The following is a 26,031-nucleotide window of genomic DNA, read 5'->3' as shown; positions in this document are numbered from 1 at the left end:
CACACTGCTCATCGAAATAGAAATCAATTTGATTCCATACCAAAGTGATAGAATGTATATTAAACAAACTCAATTTCGACACCCAGTGACTAATGGCAATGGAAATCGATCAGCAGCGAATTGAATTTCGCACCTTTAATTGCAACTCAATACTTTTGATGAGGAGTTTCCAGTTTCCACTTGCCATTGTAATGGATATCAAATGAATACTTTGACTTCGAGTTGCAGCCTACAAAGTTTACCACAATTGATGTCAAGTTGGTGGTTTATAATTTCAACCATTCTGGTTTAGGTTTTCTGCAGGTTTAAGTTTTATTTCTGTTTGCTAAGGGTGAAGTTTAAACAAAAAGTAGAAGTATTTATTAAAACTTCAAGAGGTAAATCCTAGCTTATTTCTGGGAATCCTTTTGTTCATCTTTGTCCTTGCCCTCCTGTAAAACCAAAGCCTCGATTTTCTTGAGGTTCTCCTGGATTCTCTGACCCAAAAGCTTCTCATCTTTGCCCAACTCCTCGGCATTGGGTTCCTGTTTATGCAAGGATCCTTTCTTTCCCTCTGCCTGGCTGTCTCCCTGAGTTCTCCTGCCCATGGGCAGTCGAGTGACCATGTGCCGGGGAATCCGTATCTCTGCTCCTATCCGATTATCGTTTTTGTACTGACCAACGGCGCGGATAAAGGGTTTTAGGGGACATCCTTTGGCCTGGGCTTCATCCATCAGCTGGCGCGCGTAGTCGAAGAAGAAGGCATCCTCGCGTAGCTCCTCCAACTGGGCCTCCCTGTTGTAGTTGGTACCTGGACGGGTTTCCTCCTCGGTGCGTTTCCTAACCTGCTCGTCGAGATCCTGGCGGAGTTTCCTTATCCTCTGAATATGCTCCTCTCGTTGCTGCCGCTTAAACTGAACATTGGTTAGATCGTTTTGAAGACGCAGTTCCTCCGCCACCTTGCGATGCTCCTCGGCTTTTTGCCTGCTCTTCCTGGCCAGCTCCTCCTCTGCTCTTTGCACAGCCAAACGGGCGGTTTTGGCCTGTTCCTTGGACTTCCTCCACTTGGCCTGCTCGGCACTGTGAACTTTTCGCATCTCTTCCAGCTGTCGCTTATGGCGCTCCTCATCCTCACGAGCACTGTAGTGCAGCCGTGGAGCCAGTTCCCTGGCCAGTTTTTCATTTCGACTGATGCGCTGTTCCACTCGCTCCTTGGCTCGGTTCCGTTTCAGCTGCTCCAGGTGTCCCTTGGCCTTGTTGTGGATATCGCAACGCACCTGCTCCATCTCCTCGAGCATCTGGAGTCGCTGCTGGCGCTGCTCGGACATGACCAAGGAGGCCAGTGCCTCATCTTTTTTCTGGCGCTGCTTGGCGGCCTGCAGCTCCTTCTCCTTGGCCTGCTGATCCTTCATCATGCGCTCATTACGTGCCCGCTCTTTGAGGGCCTCCTCCAATTCCTTGGCTTTGGTGGCCTATTAGAATGGTGGTAATATTTATTAAAATATATATTTCATTTGAAAACTCACCTGGCGTTCCTTTTCCCTCTCTGCAATCAAGTGCAACAACTCCTTTTTATGCTCACTTAGCTGTTGACACTGCTCCTTGTGGCGCTGCTGGGCCTCCTCGAAGCCGCGAAGCACTTGCTCCTGGAAGATCTTCCTGTCCAGCTCCTTCTGCTGCTGGTTGGCCCTGGCGAATTCCGCCTGCACTTCCCGTTGCACATTGACACTACGCATAACTTCACTCTGCAGACGGGCGCACTGCAATTCCCGCGGACCAGGACGCAGTTGCTCCAGCAGTTTCTGGGCAGCCTCGATGCGATTCTTCCTGGTCTTCTGATGCTCCAGGCGAGCAGCCTTGCTTTCCTCCTCCGCCAGGCGCTTGGCCTCTAGTTGCTCCGCCTGCAGTTGCTGCAGTTCCCGGGCGCACTCCTCCTCCCGTGTGATGCAGAGATTCCGACCGGCGAATTTGCGTAGCAGTTCCTCGCCACCAATTCGCAGTTGCTCATCCGCCTCTGCACGAAGCTGCTGCTGATGCAGTTGCTCCTGCTTGGCTGCCTGCGTGGCATGGGCACGGATGCGCTGGAATCGCTTGTTGGAGATAACCACTGGTGGCTTTTCCCGGAAAATGGGCTCACGTCGCTCCTGTGGAAGCCAGCAATACTGCATGGTTTAAGTTTTACTTATTGACTGAACTATTTGCTTGGGAGTTTCGTTTGGCAGTTGTGGGGTTTCCATGGATCTTGGCATTGTTTGGTAGTTAAAGGAAAAGACTTTCGGTAGCCAAGGATCCCAGGAATATTCAAGGTTATAAATTATAGTAAGACACATCTTCATTTACTGCTTACAAGTTTGAAATTTAATGTTATGGCAGCTTCTATTGAATTATCAATTATACTTACTCCTCTATAATTATTTTAAAGCAGTAAAGAAGTTGTAAACAAATTCATAAGACAGTAATTAAAAAACCATACTGCCATAAACAGATAAAAATACCATTTAACTGTAAAAACGTCAAATGAATTTGGTAATGCTTGATTTTATCGCTTAATTCCGCCTAAATCATCCAAACCCATCAACCCACAAATGTCGTAAGCAAAAATGCCAAAACAGAAATTGCCGTGTGTGTTGCCAACATTTTGAGTAGTTCATTTTAATTAATTAGTTTTGCGAGCCGCGTTCGCTGTGCTCACTGTTGTCCAACACAGCGACAAGTCACTGTCAACGCAAATGGCAAAGATTTTAGTTTGATGGCTTAATTATGTCCAAAAGTTATGTTGCGGCCATTTGGCAGGCAGAGTCGGCGGCGCAAGTGACGGGTTTTGTGATAAAAGTGGTTGATGTGCTTTTGCCAATTACATTTAGCCACAATTTTTGTGTGGGCTTTGGCTCTGGCTTTGGCTAGCCAAGCCGAACCGAACCGATCCCATCTGGTGTGTGGTTAGATCTCTGGTTTGGGGTTCCCCTTCGAATTGTCAACGCTTTATCAGCGCGTTTTATTTTCCATGCTGAAAGCCAAACCCTAAAGGGCAATTCTATTTGGGCACGCTTCATTTGGCTCGTATCGTTGCATTGAAATCGTAGATTCGGCTCAAGAGGGTTTAAATAAATTTAATTAACACCTGACTGCGAATCCGTACAAAACACACCGAACACACTGGCTCATTGCCCCGTTTACAAACCTTAGGAATATTCATTTCAGTTTTGAATTGGGTTAGTGCTCCGCTTTTGTCGCTCGATGTTGGGCTCTTTTTCTATTCATACTCACATATCTAACCAAGCCACACAAAGTACACAAACCCATGACGGGGCGATAAAGGGGCATGCCCAACTATTTACACCAAAATCCAGGTTATATAGCCACAAACTTTATCGCCGGGCCAGCCACTTCAAACTTTAAAGGTGTTACAATGCGGTCAGTTACTATCCCCCAGGTTCTTAGAAGTATGAAACTTCATTGGCAATTAAGTTTAGTGCTCGAGCTGGTGACTACAGCTATTATCACATTTCTAGGCTTTAAGTATTATGATCCTATTGTAGAGGATTACCAATACAGGATTACCGAGCTTCAGAGAAGAGTATCTGAAGTTTAGTTGATCCCCAACTAATCCTTTATATAAAATTCGCTTTTGTTATACCTAATACACCCATTTGACCCCATTTCCTAGCACTTTAGATCGGTGCTAGTCAACTTCTTGTAGCATTTAGAGCACTTCACAGTTTCCCAATGCTTATGACGTGAAGTGCTCTATAACTTGCTCACTTACACCATCTGAACATCTGAATAGCGACACATACAACACCTCATAGAAGACAGAAGACTAAGACTGCGAGTGCGAGTGCGTCAAGTACCCGATTCTTATCTAATCGAAACTTATTGGCTCCCCATAGACTTTGCCTGATACCGTGTAAATATACGACTGGCAGTGGTTCTACTCGATACACACTTACATACGTCGCATATAGGCAGACAGCCAGACATATATCACTTGATCTTCAAGTGCGAATGACAGCCCCGAGTAGGAAAGACAAGAGACAAGAGACCGAAGACTGAAGACTGAAGACTAAAGACCTGAGACCGAAGACCGAAGACCGAAGACCAGAGACCACAAGCCTTTCGCCTGTCCACGACTACCGTCCAGTTCGTTGCTTTTGCTTCCACTTGAATGACTTCATGTGCCCCCGTCGTCGGAAAACTTGAAAAACTTGTCTTTGTCTCTGTTTCACCAGAGGCTGGGCAGCCAAAGAAGATAGAGGGGGGTACTGGTGTACAAGTGGGCACTTACTTGCACTCGGGAACTTGAGAACTCGAAAGCTGGGCAACTGGAGAACTGGAGAACTGGCGAACTGTAGAACTGAAGAACCACAACGGAAGATCAAGAGCAGCCAGAACGACTGGGCCAACAAATGAGTGCAACTGTTTTAGCCCGAACCTGCAGTCCAGTTTACACAGAACTACTGTAAAGAAAAGAAAATAAAAGAATGGAATAGAGCTGAAGAATATACAGAACAATCCCCAGTGACTTCTTCCTCGAGACTCTCTGTGTGTCTGAATCTTCCGACGATCTGCAAGTTCTTGGCTCTTCTGCTGGCTCTTCTGGTGGTTGGAGCAATTAACATGCAATTAAGAGACGTTTCAATCTCAAGAGCCATGGCCAAGAAGACATCGTAAACACTTTATCCGGTGGCTGGGCACAACTTTTGATGAGCCGATCGCACTTCTCATGAAGGTTCTAATTACAAAGTTCCAATCGTTAAGCAGCCTCGTATCGATTCTATAGAAAGTTTGGACAGGAAATTGATTGGATGTTTATGCCAAAGGAATTCCGCACAGAAGCGGTGAAAAATGTGTGGGTTCTCCCAAAGTTATAGAACTTTGCCATTCGATCAGTCATCAATCAGATACCAATTGTTGTATCCATTGACTCAAGGCACACACCCAATTTTCAAACAAACATTCATTTAACATGTTCCTCCGTAAATTATCTATTTGATTCTGAAGTTCTATTTTCGTACATTATCATTTCGCCTTCTTTTCTAACTGATTTACGGTTTTGATGGGTGTCTTGTATAAGAAAACATTGCCATTTCTTGTCTATGATCTTGAGAGCCAAGATCAGATCATAACGGAGCAAACCCATGTTAAAAACTGAATTGTGGTTTGATTTATTAACCTGTCGGTCAAACGATTTACAAGCAAAGTCAAGAACAATAAGTGCCAAATACTTTCGAGGCTTATGTCATCTTGTGGTTGTAAGTAGAAAAATATATACATTGAAGTGTATAGGAATTTGTTTGTACTACAAAATAACTTAGAAGATCGTGCCCGATTTCAGCTCTTCGAAAAAACAAACGAATTCAATTGAAGCGAGACTTTCAATTTTTGGTGGGGTTAAATCAGTTGAACTCTTAATTGTGTAGTTTCATTATCAATTGAAGCGTTCCGTTCTTTTCACTTTAAATACGCTTGACAGTCCAATTCTGTTTGGTTCATTATAGAATAGCTGATTTCATAGGGCGATATGTGTGGCGAAGCTATTAAGTTTTCCATGCCAGTTTGCCAAGAAAACAACATTTCAATGTCAGCTCGATCACGTTTTTGGAGGCAATTTGTTGGTGGATTATTTTTGTTGAATTTGATACACTCTAAAGAGCGTGGCAAATTGCCCAAGTCATTGGAGGGGAGTGGAAAGTATCGGACTTACATGGGGTTTTACACTGGTTTTGTCATCCATTGACAAACGGAACACCTGAGACTGCGATTGGGTAACTATGTGCATACATATAACCACTCGATGTTGGTCGTAAGTTGAGCTATTAGATCTTCTTTTTAGCGCACTTAGTGCTCATGTTCATGCTCGCTGATAATCTGAGGTTTATTCGGTTGGGTTTGGTTGAGCCTCAGTGTCATTTGAAGTGACCGTCGATCCACAGATGCTGCTCCATTAATCATGTGGGTATTATAACTATGGGCAGCTAATATTTCAAATTTTTACAGCCGAGTTAACCGTGTAATTATTGCGTTGTTTGTGGGTAAGGTCAGTTATTAGAGGGCATTACATTTTTGCTGAATAATACGCTTCCAGTTCCATGATCTCTGACCAGTGGCCCATCTGTTCATCCACCAATTGATGATTCATTTAAACCACTGGCAGTATCGTTAAGTTATTGCTTGACTTTGTCAATTTTGTTTTGCCAAAGACGCCAAATCAATCTGTCAATCAAACAATTACGAAAGTGTAACCGAATATTCTATTTCAGGGATTGATTTCAAAAGGCACTAGCTGTACTGATTCTTTTCGATTTTTACAAATAAAAAGCGAAATCAATCAATCAAAAGGCATTAAAAACTCTATTTTGAGATACAAAAAAAAAAAAAGATATCGAAAAAAAGTTGAAATCAAGTTGGACGGCGACGGCGGGGCCAATCACACGCTCTATTTACAGCAAATTAAAAATTCAGAAACTACAAAAACAAAAGCCGAACGAGAAATAACAAAACGGAAAAAACTGGTACAAATATTGGTCAAAATATTTACTGCCCCGCCCAAAGAAAAATTTGATTAATGATCTTCAGAACGCCGCTGAGAAAGTGCCTTAAACGCCACAGTAAACGGCAGTCGGTCGAAAGGGGAAATTAAATCTTACACACATTAAAAACACCAATGAAGGAGAAAGATACAAATAGGGTATGCCTTATGATGCACAGAGAGAAAAGGGGTATACAAATTGAACAGCTATAGGCTTTAATTAAATATGATTCCAAATTAGTATAGTCCGTTAAACTTTTGATAAACTTTATGTTTTATCTAAACTATTTGAACTATTTCCTTGTGGTTTTCTGTGGTTTTTCTTCACCAATTTTTACGCCGAGTGTGTGGCATCCACTCCAAGTGGCGCCCACACGTGATGGCCATCCTCATTTGGTATGCTGCCTTCGCAGTCTTTGTGTCTTTGTGGCAGATTACCATCGATGGCGTCGCGTAACGCGCCAGACAAATGCTGAAAACTTGTCAATTCCTGGAGGGGGATGTAGGGTGCCCAGTTGGGTAATTTATGCAGATTTATGCCGTATCCAGTTGAGAGAAATATTTTATAATTTTTTATAAGCTTCTGCAAACAACTGTGGACTCTAAAGTCGCTTTTGGCCCATTAGCATAATGGACCAATGTTGGCCAAAAGGAACTTCTTAGATCAGTAGCCAAAACCAGAAATGGCAGAAAAATCATTGGCCAGAAGTAGCAACATATATCGCTAATGATGTGCTAATGTCGCCAACAATGTTTGACAACCAAAACAGAAATATTGTTTTTACAAATTATGGTGATAGACTCAAAATAGAAGCGTGATGCCAAGGGGGCTCTTAAATTTAAATACCCATAGACAGAAGTAAAATAATATATGAATATACAATACAATATATGAATGAATAAATATAACTGTTATTTTGGCAAATATGTTATATTTCTATACCTACTTGGATAATTTTATATTTAAAATATTTTAATAAAATTCAATTCCCAAACATTCTCATTTTTCTCACGTTCTCGCGAATTTACCATAACCAAAACTGATTTTAGCACATTAGCAACGTTTATAAACTATTAAGATAGCATCTTAAATTTATGTTTAAACATATCATTAGCAAAGCAAATCTCTGCAGATTTATTGCCAAACAAAAGAAGTTCTAGAGTTGAGCGAACCTTTATGACAAATACATTTATATATTTCCTATTTGTATAATGCAAGTTTGTTATTCTTTTCCTGTCATCATGTTCAGTAAATTAATACGTTTTCGATGAAAATGCGTAATTAATTTGGGCGGCTTGTTTGGTTTCTTTTTCTACTTTTAAGGAAATTCGAATCCCTAATTAGCCACTTAATTTCATTTAATTAATTTCAGTCTAATTTTTAACCCCAAAGGGGGATAACAACTCCAAAGCCAACCGACTAGTTAGGCAGATAAAAGAAGAGATTTTTGGGCAGATGATATTTCATCTGCATAATTATGCATTTGAGGCCCACCGATTATGCATAAGACTAATGCTCCAAGGTCGGCTTAGTGTGGTGGGCTTTTGTTGATGGAAAGTTAATCTAAATCGATTGAAATGAATTTTTAAGCGATGACTTGCCTTTGTATCGACTAGGAATGTTTTGGTTTTCCTTATGAAATGCGTTTAAAAAGAGATCTGTGGTTGCAGATATCAGTGGTTTATGGATTAAGTGGAACGAAATGTGAAATTAAAAGTTTTCGAATGTTTAATGAACGGAATTCAATGCTTCTTATCAAAACTATTATCCCATTGAAATTTAAAGTGAAACTTTTCACGGAAAGAAAGCGGGCTTAGAAATTCGCAAACTATAAACATTACTATATAGTTTTAGAAGATAAAAGTAGTATGGTAAGAAAACATTGAAAGTGGATCCAATAAAATCCATCACGCATCAATCTCTTCAGAACCGAAAGCTAAAGAGTCCATAAAAATGTTAATCCAAGATTTATTAGCTCTTATCACCTGTTTTTCATTCCCACCTCGAGCCCGCATAATGCAGGCAATTATAGCCTAACAAATTGCCCAACTCATATAAACTGAGGCGAAGGCGATGCACTAAATCTTTGGTAACACGAATCCATTGGCCAAATGCTAAATGCAGCCTACAAGCCCGCATTAGTGAGTGCAACTGATCGACTGATCGACTGATCGATGGTCGCTGCCAATTATGGTCAGCGATCTCTGGACCACGGCTAAAACGGCCACATTCGATACGACCACGATGAATGCAGGCGACGACCCACAAAAAAGCACTAGAGACTCCAAAGACTCCAAAGAGCGTTTGTCAAAAATGTCTTATGAATGGGAACGTAAACGGAGTGATCGAGTGAATGAATCAGCTGTGAGTGCAGCTGGGGCGTATTGGGAATGAATGAGTTAGCCAGCCAACAGACGAGGTGGCCAGCTTGTCTGGGCCCGAAACATTCGTGCATTTGTGCGTGGGCTTCCCCCAAAATTGCAAAAAATAAAACACACAAGAAAACTGTTTACAAGTACGAAATCCCGGCACGGCATTGACTTGGGCGCTCGTCTGGGGGCCGCAGATACTCGACGTCTCTTCCACAATGAAATTGTCACTTTTCATTTGCCTGCAGCTCTATAAAATATTATATAGCCGTACTGCCCACGTTGCAGCGGAAGTGCCATTTGATTTATTCGCATTTGGGTGATTTTATTTTTGTATTTTTGTATTTTTGCTTATTTGCCACATGTGTGTGTGTTGGCAAATTTCCGGCCTGCTTGACACACATTCGAATTTGCATGTGTCGCACAACTTTGAAGTGCCATAAATATTCATTTACCGCCATACTCATTTGATTCGCTTTTGACTAATGGTGACATTTCACTCAACGAACGATCCACCTCGAGATGGTGTCTTATACTTATGGCCCCATATGGCTTGAACTTGTTGTCTTTGCCGCCTTTCCAGGAATGTGGGTCAATGCTAAATGGCAGATAAAAGAAAAGACATATGAGTTTAAACTTTAAAGTGGAGTGCAGAAGTAGAGAGTTGAGGCTGTGAGCGGCTAACACTTGTGGAAACTGGAAGCATTGCAGAGAAGGTGTTGCAAGGGAGCATAGAACCACTGTCTTATAAAAGGGAAATAATGTTGCAATAAACCATTGGCTTAAAAAGTATGTATTCGAGATGTCTAGATGTCTATTTAATATGCTTATTATATACCCTTCAACTATTAAGGAAATTATATTAAATTAAAGATATAAATATATTAATATGTGTTGGTATACCTCTTTAAATAATTACTAATACTTAATAGTTAAATTTTTTTTCTTGTGTTTTGCTATGAGGTTTTTCCTGAAAAGTGAGCAAAGCCCTCTGCGCAGTGGTCCATAGATTTTACCGCTGGCCAGTTGGCAACGCCTCGCTTTTCCTGTTCGCTTTTTTTCTTGTTTTTTTAGTTTTTTTTTTTTTTTGATTTTCCCGCAGGCTACGCTTAGGTAACTCTTCTCAACCAAACTGAGCTCACGTTTTCACGAACTGCCAGTGAGCGCATCAAAGTGCAGAATCTCACGAAATTTGCCATTCGAGCGGACATTTGGGTTATTTATGTTCGCCGATTTGTTTGCGACTCATTTAAGCGGACAGCACTCGCGGTTTTATGACACATTTAACAGTTTGTTTCGGGGTTTACTTTACAATTCGCTGGACAAGCCTTTCAAGAAAATAAGGCTTAAATGAAAAAGTTAACGCATAACTGCTAGCAACGAGAAACGAATAAGAAACACGTCCAATTTCGCGCTTAATTTGATTTGTTTTCGTTGGTTTTATCATTTTGTTGTTCTTCTTGTGAGCCAGCACCTTTCTCTTCCTGAATGTGTTTTCCTTGTTTATTTTGTCACCTTTTTTAAAGACGCCCGAGTGCAGGTACACCTTCATATACCCACTGTTTCCCCAGAATAATGCAAATTTGAGTGCACAGGAATACACCGGTATATAGTAATTATAGATCGCTTCGATTCACTTCCGACTGCCGGGAAGCTGACTCATTCGGAGACCAACGATGACAAACACTATCCACACAAATACCGCTCGCAACATAGCAACAATGGCAACCATGACCCACGCAAATTGTTAACAACAAAAGGCGAAAATAAACTAGCCGCCAGAAAACGTGTAGTAAAGTACAACAAAATATAACACAACACTTTCTACCCACACGGTGAACTTGAAAATGTTTTTATCGAAACAAAGCCCTTCAAAACGATCAGATTTGAAACACAATACAGCATTTATGATAGAAGCAATTAAACATAAACAAAACAAAATCCAAAGTCAATGCAATTTACACAAAAAATATTTTGCTTTAACTTTGAACAATGAAAAGCTGCCGTGGTGGAAAGATAATGTTTCATATCACTGAAGAATCATCTCTGCTGCACTCGGGAAAATATTTAAAATATATTTTATATAATATTGAAGATGTATGTAATGCTAGGAAATTCCTATGGTAATGGCTTTAAATATTTTAAAAATAGAAGTAGCAATCTAATACCTTTGCTTTGAATTTTAAACTTGAGATATTTTAAAAATAGAAGTAGCAATATAATACCTCTCCTTTGAATTTTAAACTTGGGATATTTAAAATCGTTTCTGAACTACACAGGTTTTAAGCCAAGTGTGAGCTCCATTCTGGCTCTTTTTTGCTGAAACCTAATTGAGGCTGCAAAAAGCTGTCTTTTGTGGTCGTACTGGTGGTCAGTGGTGCTTGGCATTTTTTCTTTAGAAGCCAATGGTAACTGGTAAATGGTAAATGGTAACTGGCAAATGGCCCATGGTCCGTTGGGCGCTCACTTCAGGCATGAATTGATTTGGTCTGGGTCCGAGTCCAGTTGCTCTGTCAATCAATTGTAATGAATACGCATTTTTCTATTGGAGCGGGAGTTTTATACCCCCGCTGGATCAGTCGTTTCTCCACTTGACCCTGAGCTGTCCAATCGGTGGGGGGAAATCCATTTAGAAAATTCCTGACCTGCCCTGCCAAACAAAAAACCACTTTTACTAAAATATAATACAATTAATTTGAAAAATAATAATTATAAATGGGCCTACAATTAAAAGATGCCATTATTTCAGTTTATTTTTAATGGCAATGTATTTTACAATTGCAAATTTGTTTCTGACACTGAAGTATACCATTTATTCGATTTATTTTAAGATAGTTTTCTCTGCTAAATGGGTCGCTGCTTTTACATTTCTAACTAATTCGCAGGCACGTTTTCGAATAATCTTTGCTGAATAGTCTTTGTTTCACAGAAGAACAAGAGAAGCGCGTGCCCTTTTGTTTTGACTTTATTCATTTTATTGGGCCATAAAATGAGAAACCAGTTACAGTCTCATGCATATATTGTGAGTGAATTAAAGTTTAGGGCTTCACGGTTAGTGTTTTGGATATGGAATCTTCTTTTCGTACTGCGTAGTATGGCAGCATTTCCAGGGTTTTGGACAGGTATCAATATCACCTTCATCAACTTCCATCCACTCCATGCAAATGATGTTCCAATGAGTGTGGTTTCTCCATTTCTCGTCCACGCAGGACCCACCATAGTTGCAACCTTAGAGCTTTAATATTCATAAGACTGATGAGGGAATTGAATGGATTTACCCTTTAGAAAAGCACAATTTGTGGTACTTCTGAGAAGCACTAAGCTCAGTGTTAGCCGTAACAGAATCATTTCTGAAAGAAATGCACTAAAGTAGAAACATGAGTGTAGAAAATAGAATTAAATAGGATTCGATGCAGTGTAAACAGATATGCCACTTAAATAGCTATGTAAACTCGAAATGCATCATATTAAAATACTAATATGGTGTTCAAAAAGGTAAAAGGATGCATTTGCGCATTCTTATTCATTTATATTGCTTTGAACTCTGCTGACTGAGCATTCGCATTCTAAGATTCCCACATTCCGCTGAGAACCACTTTACTACTTATGCACTTACAAATTAGAATTTGTGGCTAACCCGCCATAACTACGGCCATCATCATTTCACATTCCAAAGGCATTCTGCATTCTGCATTCCGCTGGGAACGTTTCGGTTAGGGAAAAGCAACCACAAATTGAATTAGGCCCGAGCTGGGTACTAAGAAAATAATTTGCAAAGAAATTACATAAAGGAAAACAAGTGCCAACAACCAAACAACCCCGCAGTCGAATGCAGATGCAGACACGCAGATATATCGCCCACACGCCGACTATACGACTATATAGCCGTACGATCCGTGCGATGCGGTTTGCCAATTTAGCAGAAATAAAACGCCCACATGCGAGGCACAAACTTGGAAGCTTTGAGGGGGCAAACCGGCATGCCACCACCATTTACTTGCGACCAAAAAGAGAGAGAGGAAAATGCGGCGGAAAATTCAAATCAATTTAGCGCAGACCGCAAACAACTCGGAGTCGAGCCTACCATTGGATAAATCCAATGAACAGCAGCCCAGAATTGTGCCGCGCATGCGTAGAAAAAAATGGAAAAAAAATATAGAAAAATAGAAAAAGGGATAAATTGTGAGAGGGAGGCGATCTCAGTAGCTAACCTCGCATAATTTAGCAATTTAGATTTGGTTTTCGCATTGTTGCAGTTAAATGTGAGCAAGCGAGTTCGTTGCACTCAAGAAATAAATCCATAAATCAGCAGCAGCTAAACAGCTGAGATCTTTCCCATTTTGGCCATAATTTACGAGCCAAGAATTGCGAAACTGCAGTCTGCATCCACGCAATTAATTTGTTTAATACCCATGAAATTAAGTATATTTCCACGCTCTACAGCACAAGGTGCGTGTCTAAGCCTGATAAATGCATATAAAAATGTAAATGTTTTTACAAGTAAGTACCTCCGGGCAGCCCACACTTTATATCAGATCAACTCCGCATAACCAGCTGCCTTTTCTTAGGGAAGTTCAAGGAACAGGAAACTATTACATATTCTTTTTTATTGCAGAATGTCATCCATTTGAGCGTAGATAACCAACTAAATATATAATATATAGTGTATATCCATGAAAAAGTACTGTTAAATGCTGTATGCCCATGATTCCCATGACTTAAATGAGTCGTGTGCCAAGGCAAGACTCGAATTCGATGGCTTTTTGCCATTGATAGCCCCAAAACCTTTTCTTATTCGTTTCCCAGCCCACACATAAAACTGTAACCTGGGAGGACAGCCAACAAATCATCATGTCCAGCAGGTGACTTGACTTGGACTCGGCGATAACACTTTATCGATGGCATAAGTACAAATGGTCGTCGTTCAGTTTCCTCTCTGCTGGCCAAGATGACTCGCCGTGGCCAAAAAGCCAGACCAAGTGGATGGCTATGCGATTCCTGTTCGGGGATTTCGAGAGTGGGAAACAACGACTGCGACAAACCAAAAACAACCGCCAACGAGAACCACGTCCGGTCGGCGGGCAAAGTGGATTACAAGCGCATGGGCTTCGACTTCGACTTCTACTCCAACTTCCATTTCCATAACCACAGTCATTCATGCCCACTTGACAAAAACGAGAAAGAGTGTGCAAAACGATTCAACCGACTACAGAATGCCCTGTATGTATAGCAAGTTCCATGGTGTAAAAGTAACATATTTAGTACTAAACTTTTTGCAGAGAGAATAGAATATGATGAGGTTTAGCCATTCTGAAAGTACTCGCAAAAGCAATCTTCTTTTCTCTAAATGGAAATGGAATGCTTTTAAAGTACGATTCCAAAATTCCCTACAATAACAGGGTAAAAGAGCAGGCAACCATTTCCTCCATTATTTATTGCAAATCAAAAGCCGCATTTTGATTTTTTTCGCCGGTTCTTTGCTTTTCCCGCGTGGGTCGTCGCAGCTGCTAGTCCTCCGAATCGAAGAGGATTCAGCAAGGAGGCTTTGGATGAAGGAGGACGATGAGGAGGAGTAGCTCACCACAGAGCACAGCCCACATGGACTGGCCTATCTTTGAACTTCACTGGCAAAGTCAGCGTGTTGCATGATGGTACAATTGACCATCCCCATGTGTGACCCCTGCCAAACAGCACATGGCACAACTTTTGAACAACTGTTCCATATCAACAAGTGCACCCCATCCGACATTTGTTTGGCCGCAGACAAAAGGCAATTTACAATTTACCATTTGCAATTTGCATACTGCAGAAAATGCCAAAAAATGGCAGAAAATGCGGTGGCATGTCGTGTGCGCAGGCGCAACAGCAGCCAATGCACCACATGCACCAGATGCCGCAAAAGCGAGGGAAACATCATCATCTCAGGGGTGGCAAGCTGCATGTTGGGGTTGCAACTGCCACTGCAACTGACGTCCTCAAATTGTGCCACTAATTGGGGAGCGTAGTATGCAAAACAACGGATGACAGCAAAAACATTCACTTTCTAAAGCTACAAATTGGATGCGAGGGATGTTTCTCTAGCACATGGAAGAGTACAAAAAATGCAGCTATAAAATATAGAAGATTACATACTGGCATTTTCTTTAATACTAGTTGATAAAAATACATTTATTTTTTACATTTCAGTAGTAGTTTTCATATTCCCAAGAATATTGCTCAAGCAATTAAGAAATCACTTACTCCCATTGCTTCTGATTCCAACGAATCCAATTGATCGTCAGCAATTTTTTTTACCCCAAATTTGTAAACAAAATCGGGGAAAAAAGCAGAAGCAAATTAAAACGCTGACGTTTGGTGGCCGGCATTTTTACATAATATTGACACAGAAAGACAAAGTGCTAATAGAAATAATAAACCAGGCAGGCGGCGTAGATTAAATCAATTACGAGTACGAGTACGATGCAAGTGCAGTCGAGTAAAGAATTCCGCTGATTGGCATTGGTTTAAATGGCCATTTTGTGGGGCAAAAAATCAGAAGGAGGGGAGCAGGTGCAGCTGGACAAAAAAAGCAAACAAACGATAAACGATCCTAAAAACAAAAAAGCTGAACTGTTGCGAACTGAGATTGGATCCAAGACAATTGACAGTTGCACAAACGAGATTTAATTGACAGAGTCAATTTATGCAAACGGTGGCCATAAGACAAGTGCAGCGAGATTTGTGTATTTCGATTTGAATTTTACTACTTTTTTGGCAGTTCGCTCTGGTTAGGAGTGCAATCTAGAAAATGCCATCTAAACTGAAAGACTGAAACTAATGCGATTGTTAGTTGTGGTTTTTCAAAATGTAGCTCAATAAAATGGTTTAATCCACTTTATATAACTATTGTTGCATGCGGATTGTTTATTATACATATGTACCCATTATTATGCACCAATATACGAACTGTTATTACCATTATGAAAAAATGATTATGGCCTCCATTAAACTACAATAAAGTGGGCTGTAAGCTTATGATAATCTGCAGGACTAATCCTGATTCCAGGAATCATAAATAAACACCTGCTTGTGGAGCCCTTTGAAGGGCTTCTCGTAATTCGCTCATTACCATTTTGAAACGCTTTAAACTGTTTCGTGCTTTTTACTTTAGCCTGTGCATTAACCTGTTTGCCAATCTCCCCTTGCAGATCTCCAGTCCATCCGACGACTCCTGGAGCACGATGCCAGTGGATCCGTGTGCCCCTCCTGCCGCATATCCTTCGACAAGGGCAAGAGACGGAAACTGATCGACACCTGCGGCCACGAGCGGTGCTATTCCTGCATGTTCCGCAACGACCAGTGCCCCATGTGCATGAACAGCTCGCTGAAAGGTGAGTCCACTATCCACTATCCACCATCCATCTACCATCCAGTATTCAGTATTCAATATCCAGTATTTAGTGTTCACTGCTCAGTGTTCAGTGTTCAGTATCCAGAGATATGCTGTTTCGCTGTGTATCTCGTCGCTTTTTGCGCATATCTTTCGGATATGCCATATGTGGCAGGCAAATATTTTGTTACATGTTGAGTGCAAAATGCCACAGAAATTGCACTGCCGCCATAATAATGCCCGGTGTTTTGTTTCTTGTGATGTGGAAAAAATTCCGAAACAAATGGCTATTTAAGTGGTCAAAGATGCATCTTCAAAGTGGAGCAAAAAAGGGTGGCTAAAAATAATGACACCCAATTGGTTTCAATTTCAAAGTATTTTACCTCATAAAAGGTTTGCTAAATATATTGTGAAAAAACAAAATAATATGCTTCAGCGGAAGTGAAAGCCTTCCTATAAATAAAATCTCTCTACAGACTTTTTAAAATATTTATTTTAAAATTTGCCAAAGGCCTGAAGGTTTAGGTACAAAATTAACTCCCAAGAATTTGCATTGCCTGGCAATTTACTGTGTCATTCAAATAGCGGTTCTGGTTGCAAATGCAGCTCGGAATATGTGATACCTGTTCTGGGCTTATTCACCATTTATTTCTGGTAAATTAATATTCGAAATGAGTACAAGTTGCTTAGCATGCAGGGCTCGTATTGTCGGTTAACTTCATAAAAATCAGAAGCTCGCGGTACAGTAGTCCGCACAAAGTGGGGACTCAACTCCTACTGGTTACATGCCCATGAAAATCGAAAGTTATGCCCGTACTTAGCCAACTGCTGACACGATTCCATGGGTCCAACTCCCATCTTACCATCTTACCACTGGATTTATTAGCTGCCAATCGTACACGATCGTGTCACCTGTTTTGGGGCCTCTGGCTGTGAGAATTTACGATCGGTGGATTGCTCTTTATTTATGATGAGGGCTCTGCTTTATTTGCATACCTAATTAAGTGATACAGTTCGTGGTATGGAAATTACCTACAACCAGTTGTTGTTACGGCATTTAGATGGGATAATTATGTGGGACTCAACGAGGCACTCGAAGAAAAGGTTGCAAAGCTTATTCATAACTAGAAAAATTAGAAAATAATATTTTGATTACCCACTTATTTTAATTCCTTATACATTTTTATGGAAAATATTTTATGTGCAGGCATTTTTGTTTGTTTTAATTGAAAGTCCAGCGGAGAAATTTGGCACGCTACTTTTCCCACCAGTTCAATAAAGATTCACGAGCTCGCGATGACTTCTTGACCCACATCAGTCATCTTTGACCCAATGCATTTGGCAGGAAAAAACTCTTTCTCAAGGGCCACATACATAAATGCATATGTGTGCCACTTTTCAGCCGCGACTTCTTGCACTCACACATTTCCACAATTAAACTTTGCATTTTTCCCCCGGTTTTCCCGCATTGCGTTTGTGCAAACATCTCTTGACTTGATTACTAACATCGTTTTGCATTTGTTTTGCCTTTTTTCCCCGGTTTGCAACCCCACAGATGTTGATGGCGCCAACGCTCAGGGCTATGACACCGGAATCGGTGGCTCCACATCGACGATAGTGAGTCCTCTGGGATCCCCGCAGCCGCAGCTCAGATCGCATGCGCAACGGAACGCGGCTCTGGCGCGCTACATGCAGGTGAGTGCGTACTCTAAGATACTTTTCGACATTCATCGCACTCAGGTGCAACGTGGGGCGAACAGTGGTGGAAAGTATCTGCTTCGAATGAGGGAATAATTAAAGATAGTTCTCGAACAATATCATACTACTACTTTCAACAGCAGGTATATCTTAGTGTTTAAACATCCATTTTAAACACCTTTAAATTTGCATTTAACTTATTTAAGTTATAAGTACCGAACCGTTAGAAGCTGTACAACTATACTGTACCACCTCCAAGCAAATTATGGGTATTCATCTTGTATCTTACCCACGTAAAAGAAATAGTACCTTTTCATATCACTCAACGCATTTGAAGGGGAAAGAGGGGCGATGCTGGAGGGGCATCGGCGTCGTCTTTAGTGTGTTTACTTTAATGGCCTCTTGATTATGCTGCCACTAGAGATGAAGAGACTCCATCAAAGAAATGGAGAAGTTGGGGGGGGAAAAAAGAAAAGCTTGATTTCTTCAACGCAGAAGAATGGAAAAAGGGAAAGAAGTCGCTTTTGTAACTGGCGGTGAAGCGACTTTTTGATATTTCTGTTATATATGTATCTCATCGACTGCCATTTCCGCTCATCTTTTTCTAAGCGCCTCTTTTGTCGCCCATTTGGGCTATCAGCAGCGCCACTTTAACTCAAGTTTTTTAGAAAAAAGAGTTCCCGTTCAACGAAATGTGGATGAAATCGTGGGCGAAACACCTTTTTGTGGCTCCAAAATGATGTCAAAGGGCTGATCGTAAAACGGTTTAGTCTCCGTTTAATCAAGTCATCAAAGAGTGTGAAACAATTTGTTTTATGTAAAATAGGATTCTAAGCAGTCGTTAAAGGTTTAATCAATATATTCTGGGTGGCACCAGACAGCTTTTAGGCCAAATTTAAACCAAGAACTTTTGAGTTACTATAAAAAATGGATTCAAAAAGAATTTAACCACTTTCGTGCTCCCACGTTATATTTAGTAAGTCATAGTAAAATTGATGTATAAGTAACATTTTTAGTGTAGTTGAAATCGTCAAGCTCTAGAGCATCGTCAGTTTTATAAAAACTCAACTATCTTCGGCCATAAATCTACAAAACAATTACAGCCATCACTTTCCTCTTAATTAAATGCATTTGATTTAACAATAACGATAGTAACTCTTCCCACTGAACTGATCGACTGGTCGATTAAAGATCAACCATTGCTTGTATCATAGATCACCGGCAGCTCCACCTCCTCCACCACATCCAACTCCTCCACCGATCCTCTCCAATCTTTTCCATCGGGATCATCGCCGACCGACTGTCAGCAAATGTCACTTTAAATACGCCAAAACGGCGCAAAAGTTTCAATTGTCGGGCGCCGCTGGGAGCCAATTCTTGAGGATTGGGAAGATCAGGGGCTGTGGATTGGAATGAGGATGAGGATGAAAATGGGGGGCTGGAGAAGATCGCCAGTGCCAGATAGCTGGTCTGGCAGGATGCAGTCGCCGCAGAAGTAGCTGCAGATACGCGAACCCGTAGTCGTATCTCATATCTGCGCTTGTGTATCTCAAAGCGACTGTCAAATGGTTAAACTGACAGTTTGTTTTTCCACCGCTCGCCGCCAGACGAAGTTGGGTAGCAGTTTGTGGCAGGAGGAGCAGCATCTGTAGGCCTGGAACTGTAGATCCGAACAGAGATGGAGCTGGAGATGGAGATGCTTTGGCGATGGCAATGGGGATGGGGATGGGGATAGCGATGGAGGGAAACTGGGTCACTTCGGCGGACGGCCGTCGCCTGAGGCTCCAAAACATCGTCCAGTGTCTTCTGCTTTCTAAGCCAGGCCAAAAATACTCACTATGCACTAAGAGAAATGTAGAACGTTATGCGGTTCACCACCAAATAAGACCAGAAATTACAAATGAATATAGACATTTATACAGAAATATTTTCAGATAAAAGAAAACACAATTGTGCACATCAGTTTCTATTACAAAGATTTGAATTGTGAATACAAATCATGAAGATGAAAATAATCTTAAAAAAGAGTTCAAACTCTTTTATTTATTTTTTTTCTCTGTGTGTATACATTTTTGTTCAACTTTTTGCAGCATATTTATTAAGATTCGCATTTGCTGAAGTGTTTATTTCGCAGCGATTCTCAATTGATTTCGGTTTGGGGGGCTGAGCTTCAGTTTTCTGTTTTCAGTTTTCAGTTTTCGTTTTCGGCTGGGCTTGTATATTTTCGGACCGCTCACTGACACGTGACATGGGATTTCACTTAAGACTTTAATACTGGCACATAAGCAAACATAAACGTGCCAAGTCTTTTGGACACATGACATGGACATGGATGTAAATTTTTGGCCGCCGACTCTCTGATCCGACAGTCAAAAAGGACGGACTAGACAAACAATGCTCCACACGGAGAGATTGGCGGTGATCTCAAATCCGACGTGTAAATTGATTTCTAATTATTGTCATATTGTGGGGCCACAAGATTTGATTTGATTTGAGTGTTTGCGAAAGTTGAAAAGTAATTATGGGATTTGCATTTATCAAAGTATTAGAGAAATGATTTTTTCTTGCTTAGTAGGCCATCCAAATAAAGAATTTATTAAATCAATAGAAGATGGTTACCTATCTTTTACAATTTCCATAAAAAGCATAGGATTGGCACCTCCCTAGATAACGCTTTGCAAACAAAGACCACATTTGTCTTGGGAAGGTCCACAATTTGCCTGGACAAATCAACAGCGCCATATAACACCATCGATCGTAAAATCATAAAATCTTCGACACCTAAGTGCCATTAAGTCAAAATCCACAAACAAGTCGCCGTCTTTGAAATGCCCAAGAAAGAAAGTTTCCTTTTACAATCGCGCCTGATTAATGCGACTCATAGCGATACTATACGAATCGGTTTGATTTGATTTCATTTGATTTGATTTTGAGACGAGATGAGTGAGTGCAGATGCGCCCGGAAAAACTTGCTCAATGACAGGCAATTGATGCGAATTGAGTTTATGGCCGGAGAATGAGTGCCACTTCACTGTTTTGGCCACTGGCCACTGGCAACTGGAGCGTCCGCCAAAGTGTCGGAGTTGCCTTGATTTTCCATTTCTCCGCGATGGATATGGATGTGGATGTGGATATGGATGTGGACTTGGTTGGACTGGTGATACCCGTATGTCGGAAGTGTGTCAGCTATCTGTGCGCCTTGATATAGTGATCGTTTGCCAGCCAACGAGCACTTTACATAACTATCTATCTAAGCCAAACCAGAAGCCGTTTAGGCAATTGCCTATCTCAGCCGCGGAGTTGGAAGTTAGGAGTTGGGAGTTGGCTACCAAGTGAGGTGTGCTGGGGTCTGAGAACTGTCATTAGATTAAGTGGCAGCTGGCCCCGTGGTCTCTGTCTAATTATCGTTTGGAAATCGTGTTATAAGCGCTGATCGGCGAAAAAAAGATACGAACAGCTATGAGCGTATTTATATGATCGTAAAAACTTTTATTTCCTTTACTGGAAAATGCTAAGAAAAAGTTATAACACTACTCTAATATGTTCCAGTAAGATCCAAGTTTATACTTTATATATGTTAAGATTAAACATTAATTAAACCCAGTTTTTAATTTATTATGACATTTGTATTTAAAAGCGATTAAACTATTTTTTTGCCCACTGGTGTGTGGATACATATCCAGGCGCAAGAAAATCAGAGCTATACCTCAAAGTTTGTGATTGACATGCACAGGCGACAAATCAAGCTGGAAAATGCCAGTGATTCAAATGCGAAATAGTTTGCATTAAAAGCGCCAAATAAAGCCGATATCGAGCAGCGATTCGCGAGCGATTCAAGCGCGTTTCTCGAACCATTAGTTTGAAACCACTGAAACGCAAGGAAAATTGCGAGGCAGCAAACGCCAAGCGCGATTTTTATCTCGCATGCAATTTATTTTAACTTTTGGTCTGTGCCTCGTCTAATTGTCCATTGCTGGCAACAAATATGGCGTTAATTATCCACAATTTCGATAGCATCACGTATTAATGATTAGTGAAACCAAAAAAAAAAAAAATAAATAAAATAGCCAGTTGGGGAAGGTAATCAATCAAATGGAGCGCACCTTGAGTACGCGTCTGTATCTTTTACTTTGCGGAATGTCAAACATTGTAATTGGTATTCGATTGGATGGATGTGTGGCAGTCGCCGTGTATCATTAGCTCGATTTAAAAGCTGCTGTTTCGGTTTCGCAAGAGATTTATGTATTTAGTTGGCATAGTGGCATAGCGACACCTGCCTGAATCCCCAGCATCTCGAACTGAATTCGATTGTGTGAAACCACAGGTTTCTTTGTCTGGTTTTTTCTCTTCCTTTCCTTGTTGCCCGCTGTGCAATTATTCATTACTGAACGCGATGACTTTCGACTGTGACATGTGTGCAAATATTCATGGGTTCAAGTTGAATCGAATGAGGGTGTGACCCAGGAACTCGAATGCAAACACTTTTGTTCTCGAGCGATGGCGATATAAATAAGATATGCACATTATCCGGCGATTCAATTTAGATTTCATTAAGCTAAGTAAGAAAATGGCAGTCTGACAAGATTAATTATATACTATATAAGACAAGAAATCAGAATATTATATTCACAAAGTGATGCCAAGAAACGATTGTGTGTCTGTAATACACTTAATTATCATATTCATACACTAAGCTAATTTGTACTCTTAAAAACGATTTCTTTAAGTGAAATGGTACTATACCATAGCCAACATATCATTTACTACCATAATCCGATGTCGAACAAGCGACTGATTATTTCCACAAAGCCACAAACGCGTCATTGAACTCCCGGCGCGACTCTCGGGCGACAAAAAACGCGCGCAAGCGCCACCTGCTGGGCGCATATAAAACGACCGTCCTAACCGTCAATTTATCAATTTTCATAATATCTTCAATCAGAATTAGACTTTAATTAAGGCTGACACAGAGAGAACTTTATGCGCTTGCCAAAGCGATTTGTAGTTGAAAAAATCGCCCAGGGAGTCAATTGAAAGGCCAGCAGTATAAGTCGCTAATTGGCTTCAGGTTGAGCCACTGGAAAACACTTAGTATGTGTGTTTTGACCACATTTGCATGCAAAAGGCAAATGAGTCAAAGGCTTTGCAGCGTTTCTAGTTACTTGCGGGCCGCTAATAAACGTAAATTGCTGGAATTGTTCAATAAATGCCGCGAAATATGCCCATTAGCCGCCTCTTAGACATTTACCTACTTTACACTAAACGAAGACATTATACTAATTTTATCTACAATGGAATGAGTATTTCTTTTCCGAATTTTAATAACTACATAATAGCATTTTTCATGTTCCCATTCATTTTCATTGTCAGTAAATTTGTTTTGTAAACTTTCATAGTCCCCTGAACTTAGAGTGTAATTAATAGTTTATCTTAATTAGGAAATCCAGTTAAGAAACTGCTAAATTGTCAGTATACTGCTTGAGTCATTTATTAAAAACTGAATCAAAATAATGGCCAACTGTATGCCATTTTCAATTAATGGCAAAATATAATTTACGAACCAATTCTGATAAAAATCCACGCCATATCATAAACACACCCACATCAAATTAACTCGATTTGACTTCAGCTGGCCCGTATTTAAAATCGAAATAAACCCAAAACTGCCCACATCAGAAATCCGCAGAAATATATAAAACAAATTATACGGCTTATCTTTATTGGCCCAAATTTCAATTTGCCAACAAGTAAATTGTGGCCTGCCACAAAGTGCAATTAGCGATTAAAACAAAAGGCCACAGCCCAGAATTCTGCACCATGATAAATGGAAAGAAAGAGGCTTTCGAGAAGGGCTTACTAAAGAAAGAAAGACAAGACGTGGACATCAGTTGACTTGTCAGCAGAAATATGAGCCACATTGTAGGAGCAAGAGTACAAGAGCAAAAGATGTCTGGCCAAAAGGCCACAATAAATGCGAAATATAAAACATACATGTAGCCAAATTAATCATTAAGTCGGGCGAAGAAAGAGCCAGCGGATAAAACACACCTACCCAAAACCCAACTCAAAAAAATGAATTCAAAAGGGCTGGGCCAAAGTTTTTGACTGAAATTAATTTGACTGCGGGCTGTGCGAAAAGTGATAAAACATGCAGACACTTTTGGCTGAAACTGCTTTCATGAAGCGGCGGTGAAATGGGTGAAAATATTTTCATAATATGTGCAGAGAAACTGAAGTCCAAGCCACACTTACAAAATTAAATCTGGTTTTAAGAGGGAAGCATTAAATATTTATACTTTAAAAGCGAATATATATTAAGTGTCAAATGCACTTTGTAGTTAGATTCATTAGCACACAAAAATGGCCTATTAACATCGTTAACATTGAATGAAATTCTTTCCACTACACTTGAAACTCAAAATTGTTTACAGAAGTGCAAGCCACGAACTGCAATCAACGAATTGGTCTTTATAGCTCAGATTGATCATGAAAGTTTTCACTTTCTAAGCTTTGGCCAAAAGGTAAATAAGAAACCCAAGGGCTCTTCAATCGTTTCCGGATTTGTCTGGAAAAAGGTGTTAAAGTGTCGGCGTTTTGTTTGCTTAAAATGCTGCTAATTAAATTGGGAAATGCGCTGGGTTTGTTGATTTATGGCATCGTTGTAACTGCAGTGTGGTGTGTAACTCAAAGAGGGCAGGTTATAAAGTTATAAAACTGTGAAATGGAAAATATCTGGTTCAAGCTTATTCTTAAACATCCCCATAAAATTCATTAACCCCTAACACCATTGCTCGTCTTTAGGATCGCACTCTGCACTCCTTAGTTGGTTTTTACCAAGCGTGAGCTGGCCAAATGACTCTTTCCACCTGACCCGTAAGTCAATAGTGGCAGCCTGCATCTCGAGATTATTTACGCTCAACTAAGCCGGGCTCAAGTGGAGTACTTAGGCGGCTGGAGAATGGATGTGGATGTGGATGTGGATGGCAGTGCCGCCTGGTCTGGTCTGGTCCATTTCCATTTGCATTCGGCATGCCGAGCACGTTTCACACTCCCAGGGAAATCCACAAAGCGGCAGGGTCATAAATGACCGACCTGACCACGGCTCTCAGGCATTAGAAAGCCAAAAGCCCAAAGCCGAAAGCCGAATGCTTATTGCCGCCTCAGAAAGTGCACATGCAATGCATTTTATGCCCAACTTGTTCTCGTTACCTTAACGCTTCTTCGAGTGCCTCAAATCCGTAACCGCCGAGCCCAACTGAAGCGCTCAAAAGTGCATTTCACTTTCCCAGAAATCAATAATGCCGTGATATTGAAGACGCCCCGCGTGAAAGTACCTATTGCTCCAATCAATCCCAAACAATTAAATCCTACACTACAAAAATCATTTTCCATATTTGTAGTTAATTAATGTGTTATGTTTTACATAGTTGGATGGATTGCCAGTCCGATGAATTACTTTAAGCCATTATGATAATTAATAAATAATAGTTACAACAAAAAATACTTAGTACTTAGGATTTTTAAGTAATATTTTGGTTAGGAAAAAGGAAAAATAGAAGACTGTGTCTGTTTTGCTTGGGGAAATAATTTAGATGTGCCCAATTATCGTCATACCTTGCATCTCATTAATTAACGCATAAACCGAAATACGTTTTTATGTGATTTTCTCGCTGCTTTATGATTTGTGTGCGCCTTCTTTCACGTAGACACAAGTTTTATGGGCTATTGTAATAAGCAAACTCCCCCTGAAAAATTAAATTGGCGCCCAACAAGGGGCATAGTTTTCACCGTGGAAAGATGAGTATACTCGTATGCTAAGTGCACCATTATTCTGGCAAGCTCATGAGAAAGCCGATGGGAAAATCCATTTGCAACTCCATTGGGGAGACGAGATGGAAGTGGCTACGCCAGTAGCAGCCAGTGGATGTGACCGATGGGTCAGATGACAGATAGCGAAAGGATTGTCAACTTTCGAAATGCCATAAATAAATGAGCCGGGTAAATAACAACTTAATTTCGCCGACCTGGTCGCGCTTGGCAAATGCATTTGCATTTTTAGCATGCTGCCAAGCATATGGATATATAG

The 26,031-nt window shown here is 40.7% G+C and overlaps 3 protein-coding genes across 7 annotated transcripts in view; 1 reads left to right on the top strand and 2 right to left on the bottom strand.

The window, feature by feature from the left end:
- The window catches only part of LOC6533833 (protein TANC2), a 49,394-nt gene that overhangs the window by 12,380 nt on the left and 10,983 nt on the right, over positions 1 to 26,031 (top strand). For all 5 annotated transcript variants that reach the window (XM_002094497.3, XM_039374546.1, XM_015194796.2 and 2 more), the window contains 2 exons: positions 16,066 to 16,248; positions 17,803 to 17,942. In XM_002094497.3, coding sequence (XP_002094533.2) covers positions 16,066 to 16,248; positions 17,803 to 17,942 — 323 coding nt within the window. The remainder of the gene's footprint in view (positions 1 to 16,065; positions 16,249 to 17,802; positions 17,943 to 26,031) is intronic.
- LOC6533834 (trichohyalin) lies at positions 39 to 2,147 on the bottom strand. The gene is made up of 2 exons (XM_002094498.4): positions 1,506 to 2,147; positions 39 to 1,451 (listed from the first exon to the last, which is right to left on the bottom strand). The coding sequence occupies exons 1-2, from the start codon at positions 2,145 to 2,147 to the stop codon at positions 390 to 392; spliced, it is 1,704 nt and encodes a 567-aa protein (XP_002094534.1). The 3' UTR covers positions 39 to 389.
- LOC26534731 lies at positions 11,826 to 12,256 on the bottom strand. The gene is made up of 2 exons (XM_015194797.2): positions 12,157 to 12,256; positions 11,826 to 12,106 (listed from the first exon to the last, which is right to left on the bottom strand). The coding sequence occupies exons 1-2, from the start codon at positions 12,224 to 12,226 to the stop codon at positions 11,931 to 11,933; spliced, it is 246 nt and encodes an 81-aa protein (XP_015050283.1). The 5' UTR covers positions 12,227 to 12,256; the 3' UTR covers positions 11,826 to 11,930.

The sequence above is a fragment of the Drosophila yakuba genome, chromosome 3L (assembly GCF_016746365.2).
Source record: "Drosophila yakuba strain Tai18E2 chromosome 3L, Prin_Dyak_Tai18E2_2.1, whole genome shotgun sequence".
NCBI classification, from domain to species: Eukaryota; Metazoa; Arthropoda; class Insecta; order Diptera; family Drosophilidae; genus Drosophila; species Drosophila yakuba.
Note: the sequence above shows the minus strand (reverse complement) of the source record. Positions and strands in the feature narration are given on the sequence as shown.

Excerpts from the sequence above, each read along its gene's own strand:
- LOC26534731 (XM_015194797.2), bottom strand. The coding sequence starts at position 12,226 with ATGATTCTGTTACGGCTAACACTGAGCTTAGTGCTTCTCAGAAGTACC. Across the intron at positions 12,107-12,156 it reads AAATTGTGCTTTTCTAAAGG|GTTGCAACTATGGTGGGTCC; the intron begins GTAAATCCATTC and ends TAAAGCTCTAAG.
- LOC6533834 (XM_002094498.4), bottom strand. The coding sequence starts at position 2,147 with ATGCAGTATTGCTGGCTTCCACAGGAGCGACGTGAGCCCATTTTCCGG. Across the intron at positions 1,452-1,505 it reads AGAGGGAAAAGGAACGCCAG|GCCACCAAAGCCAAGGAATT; the intron begins GTGAGTTTTCAA and ends CCATTCTAATAG.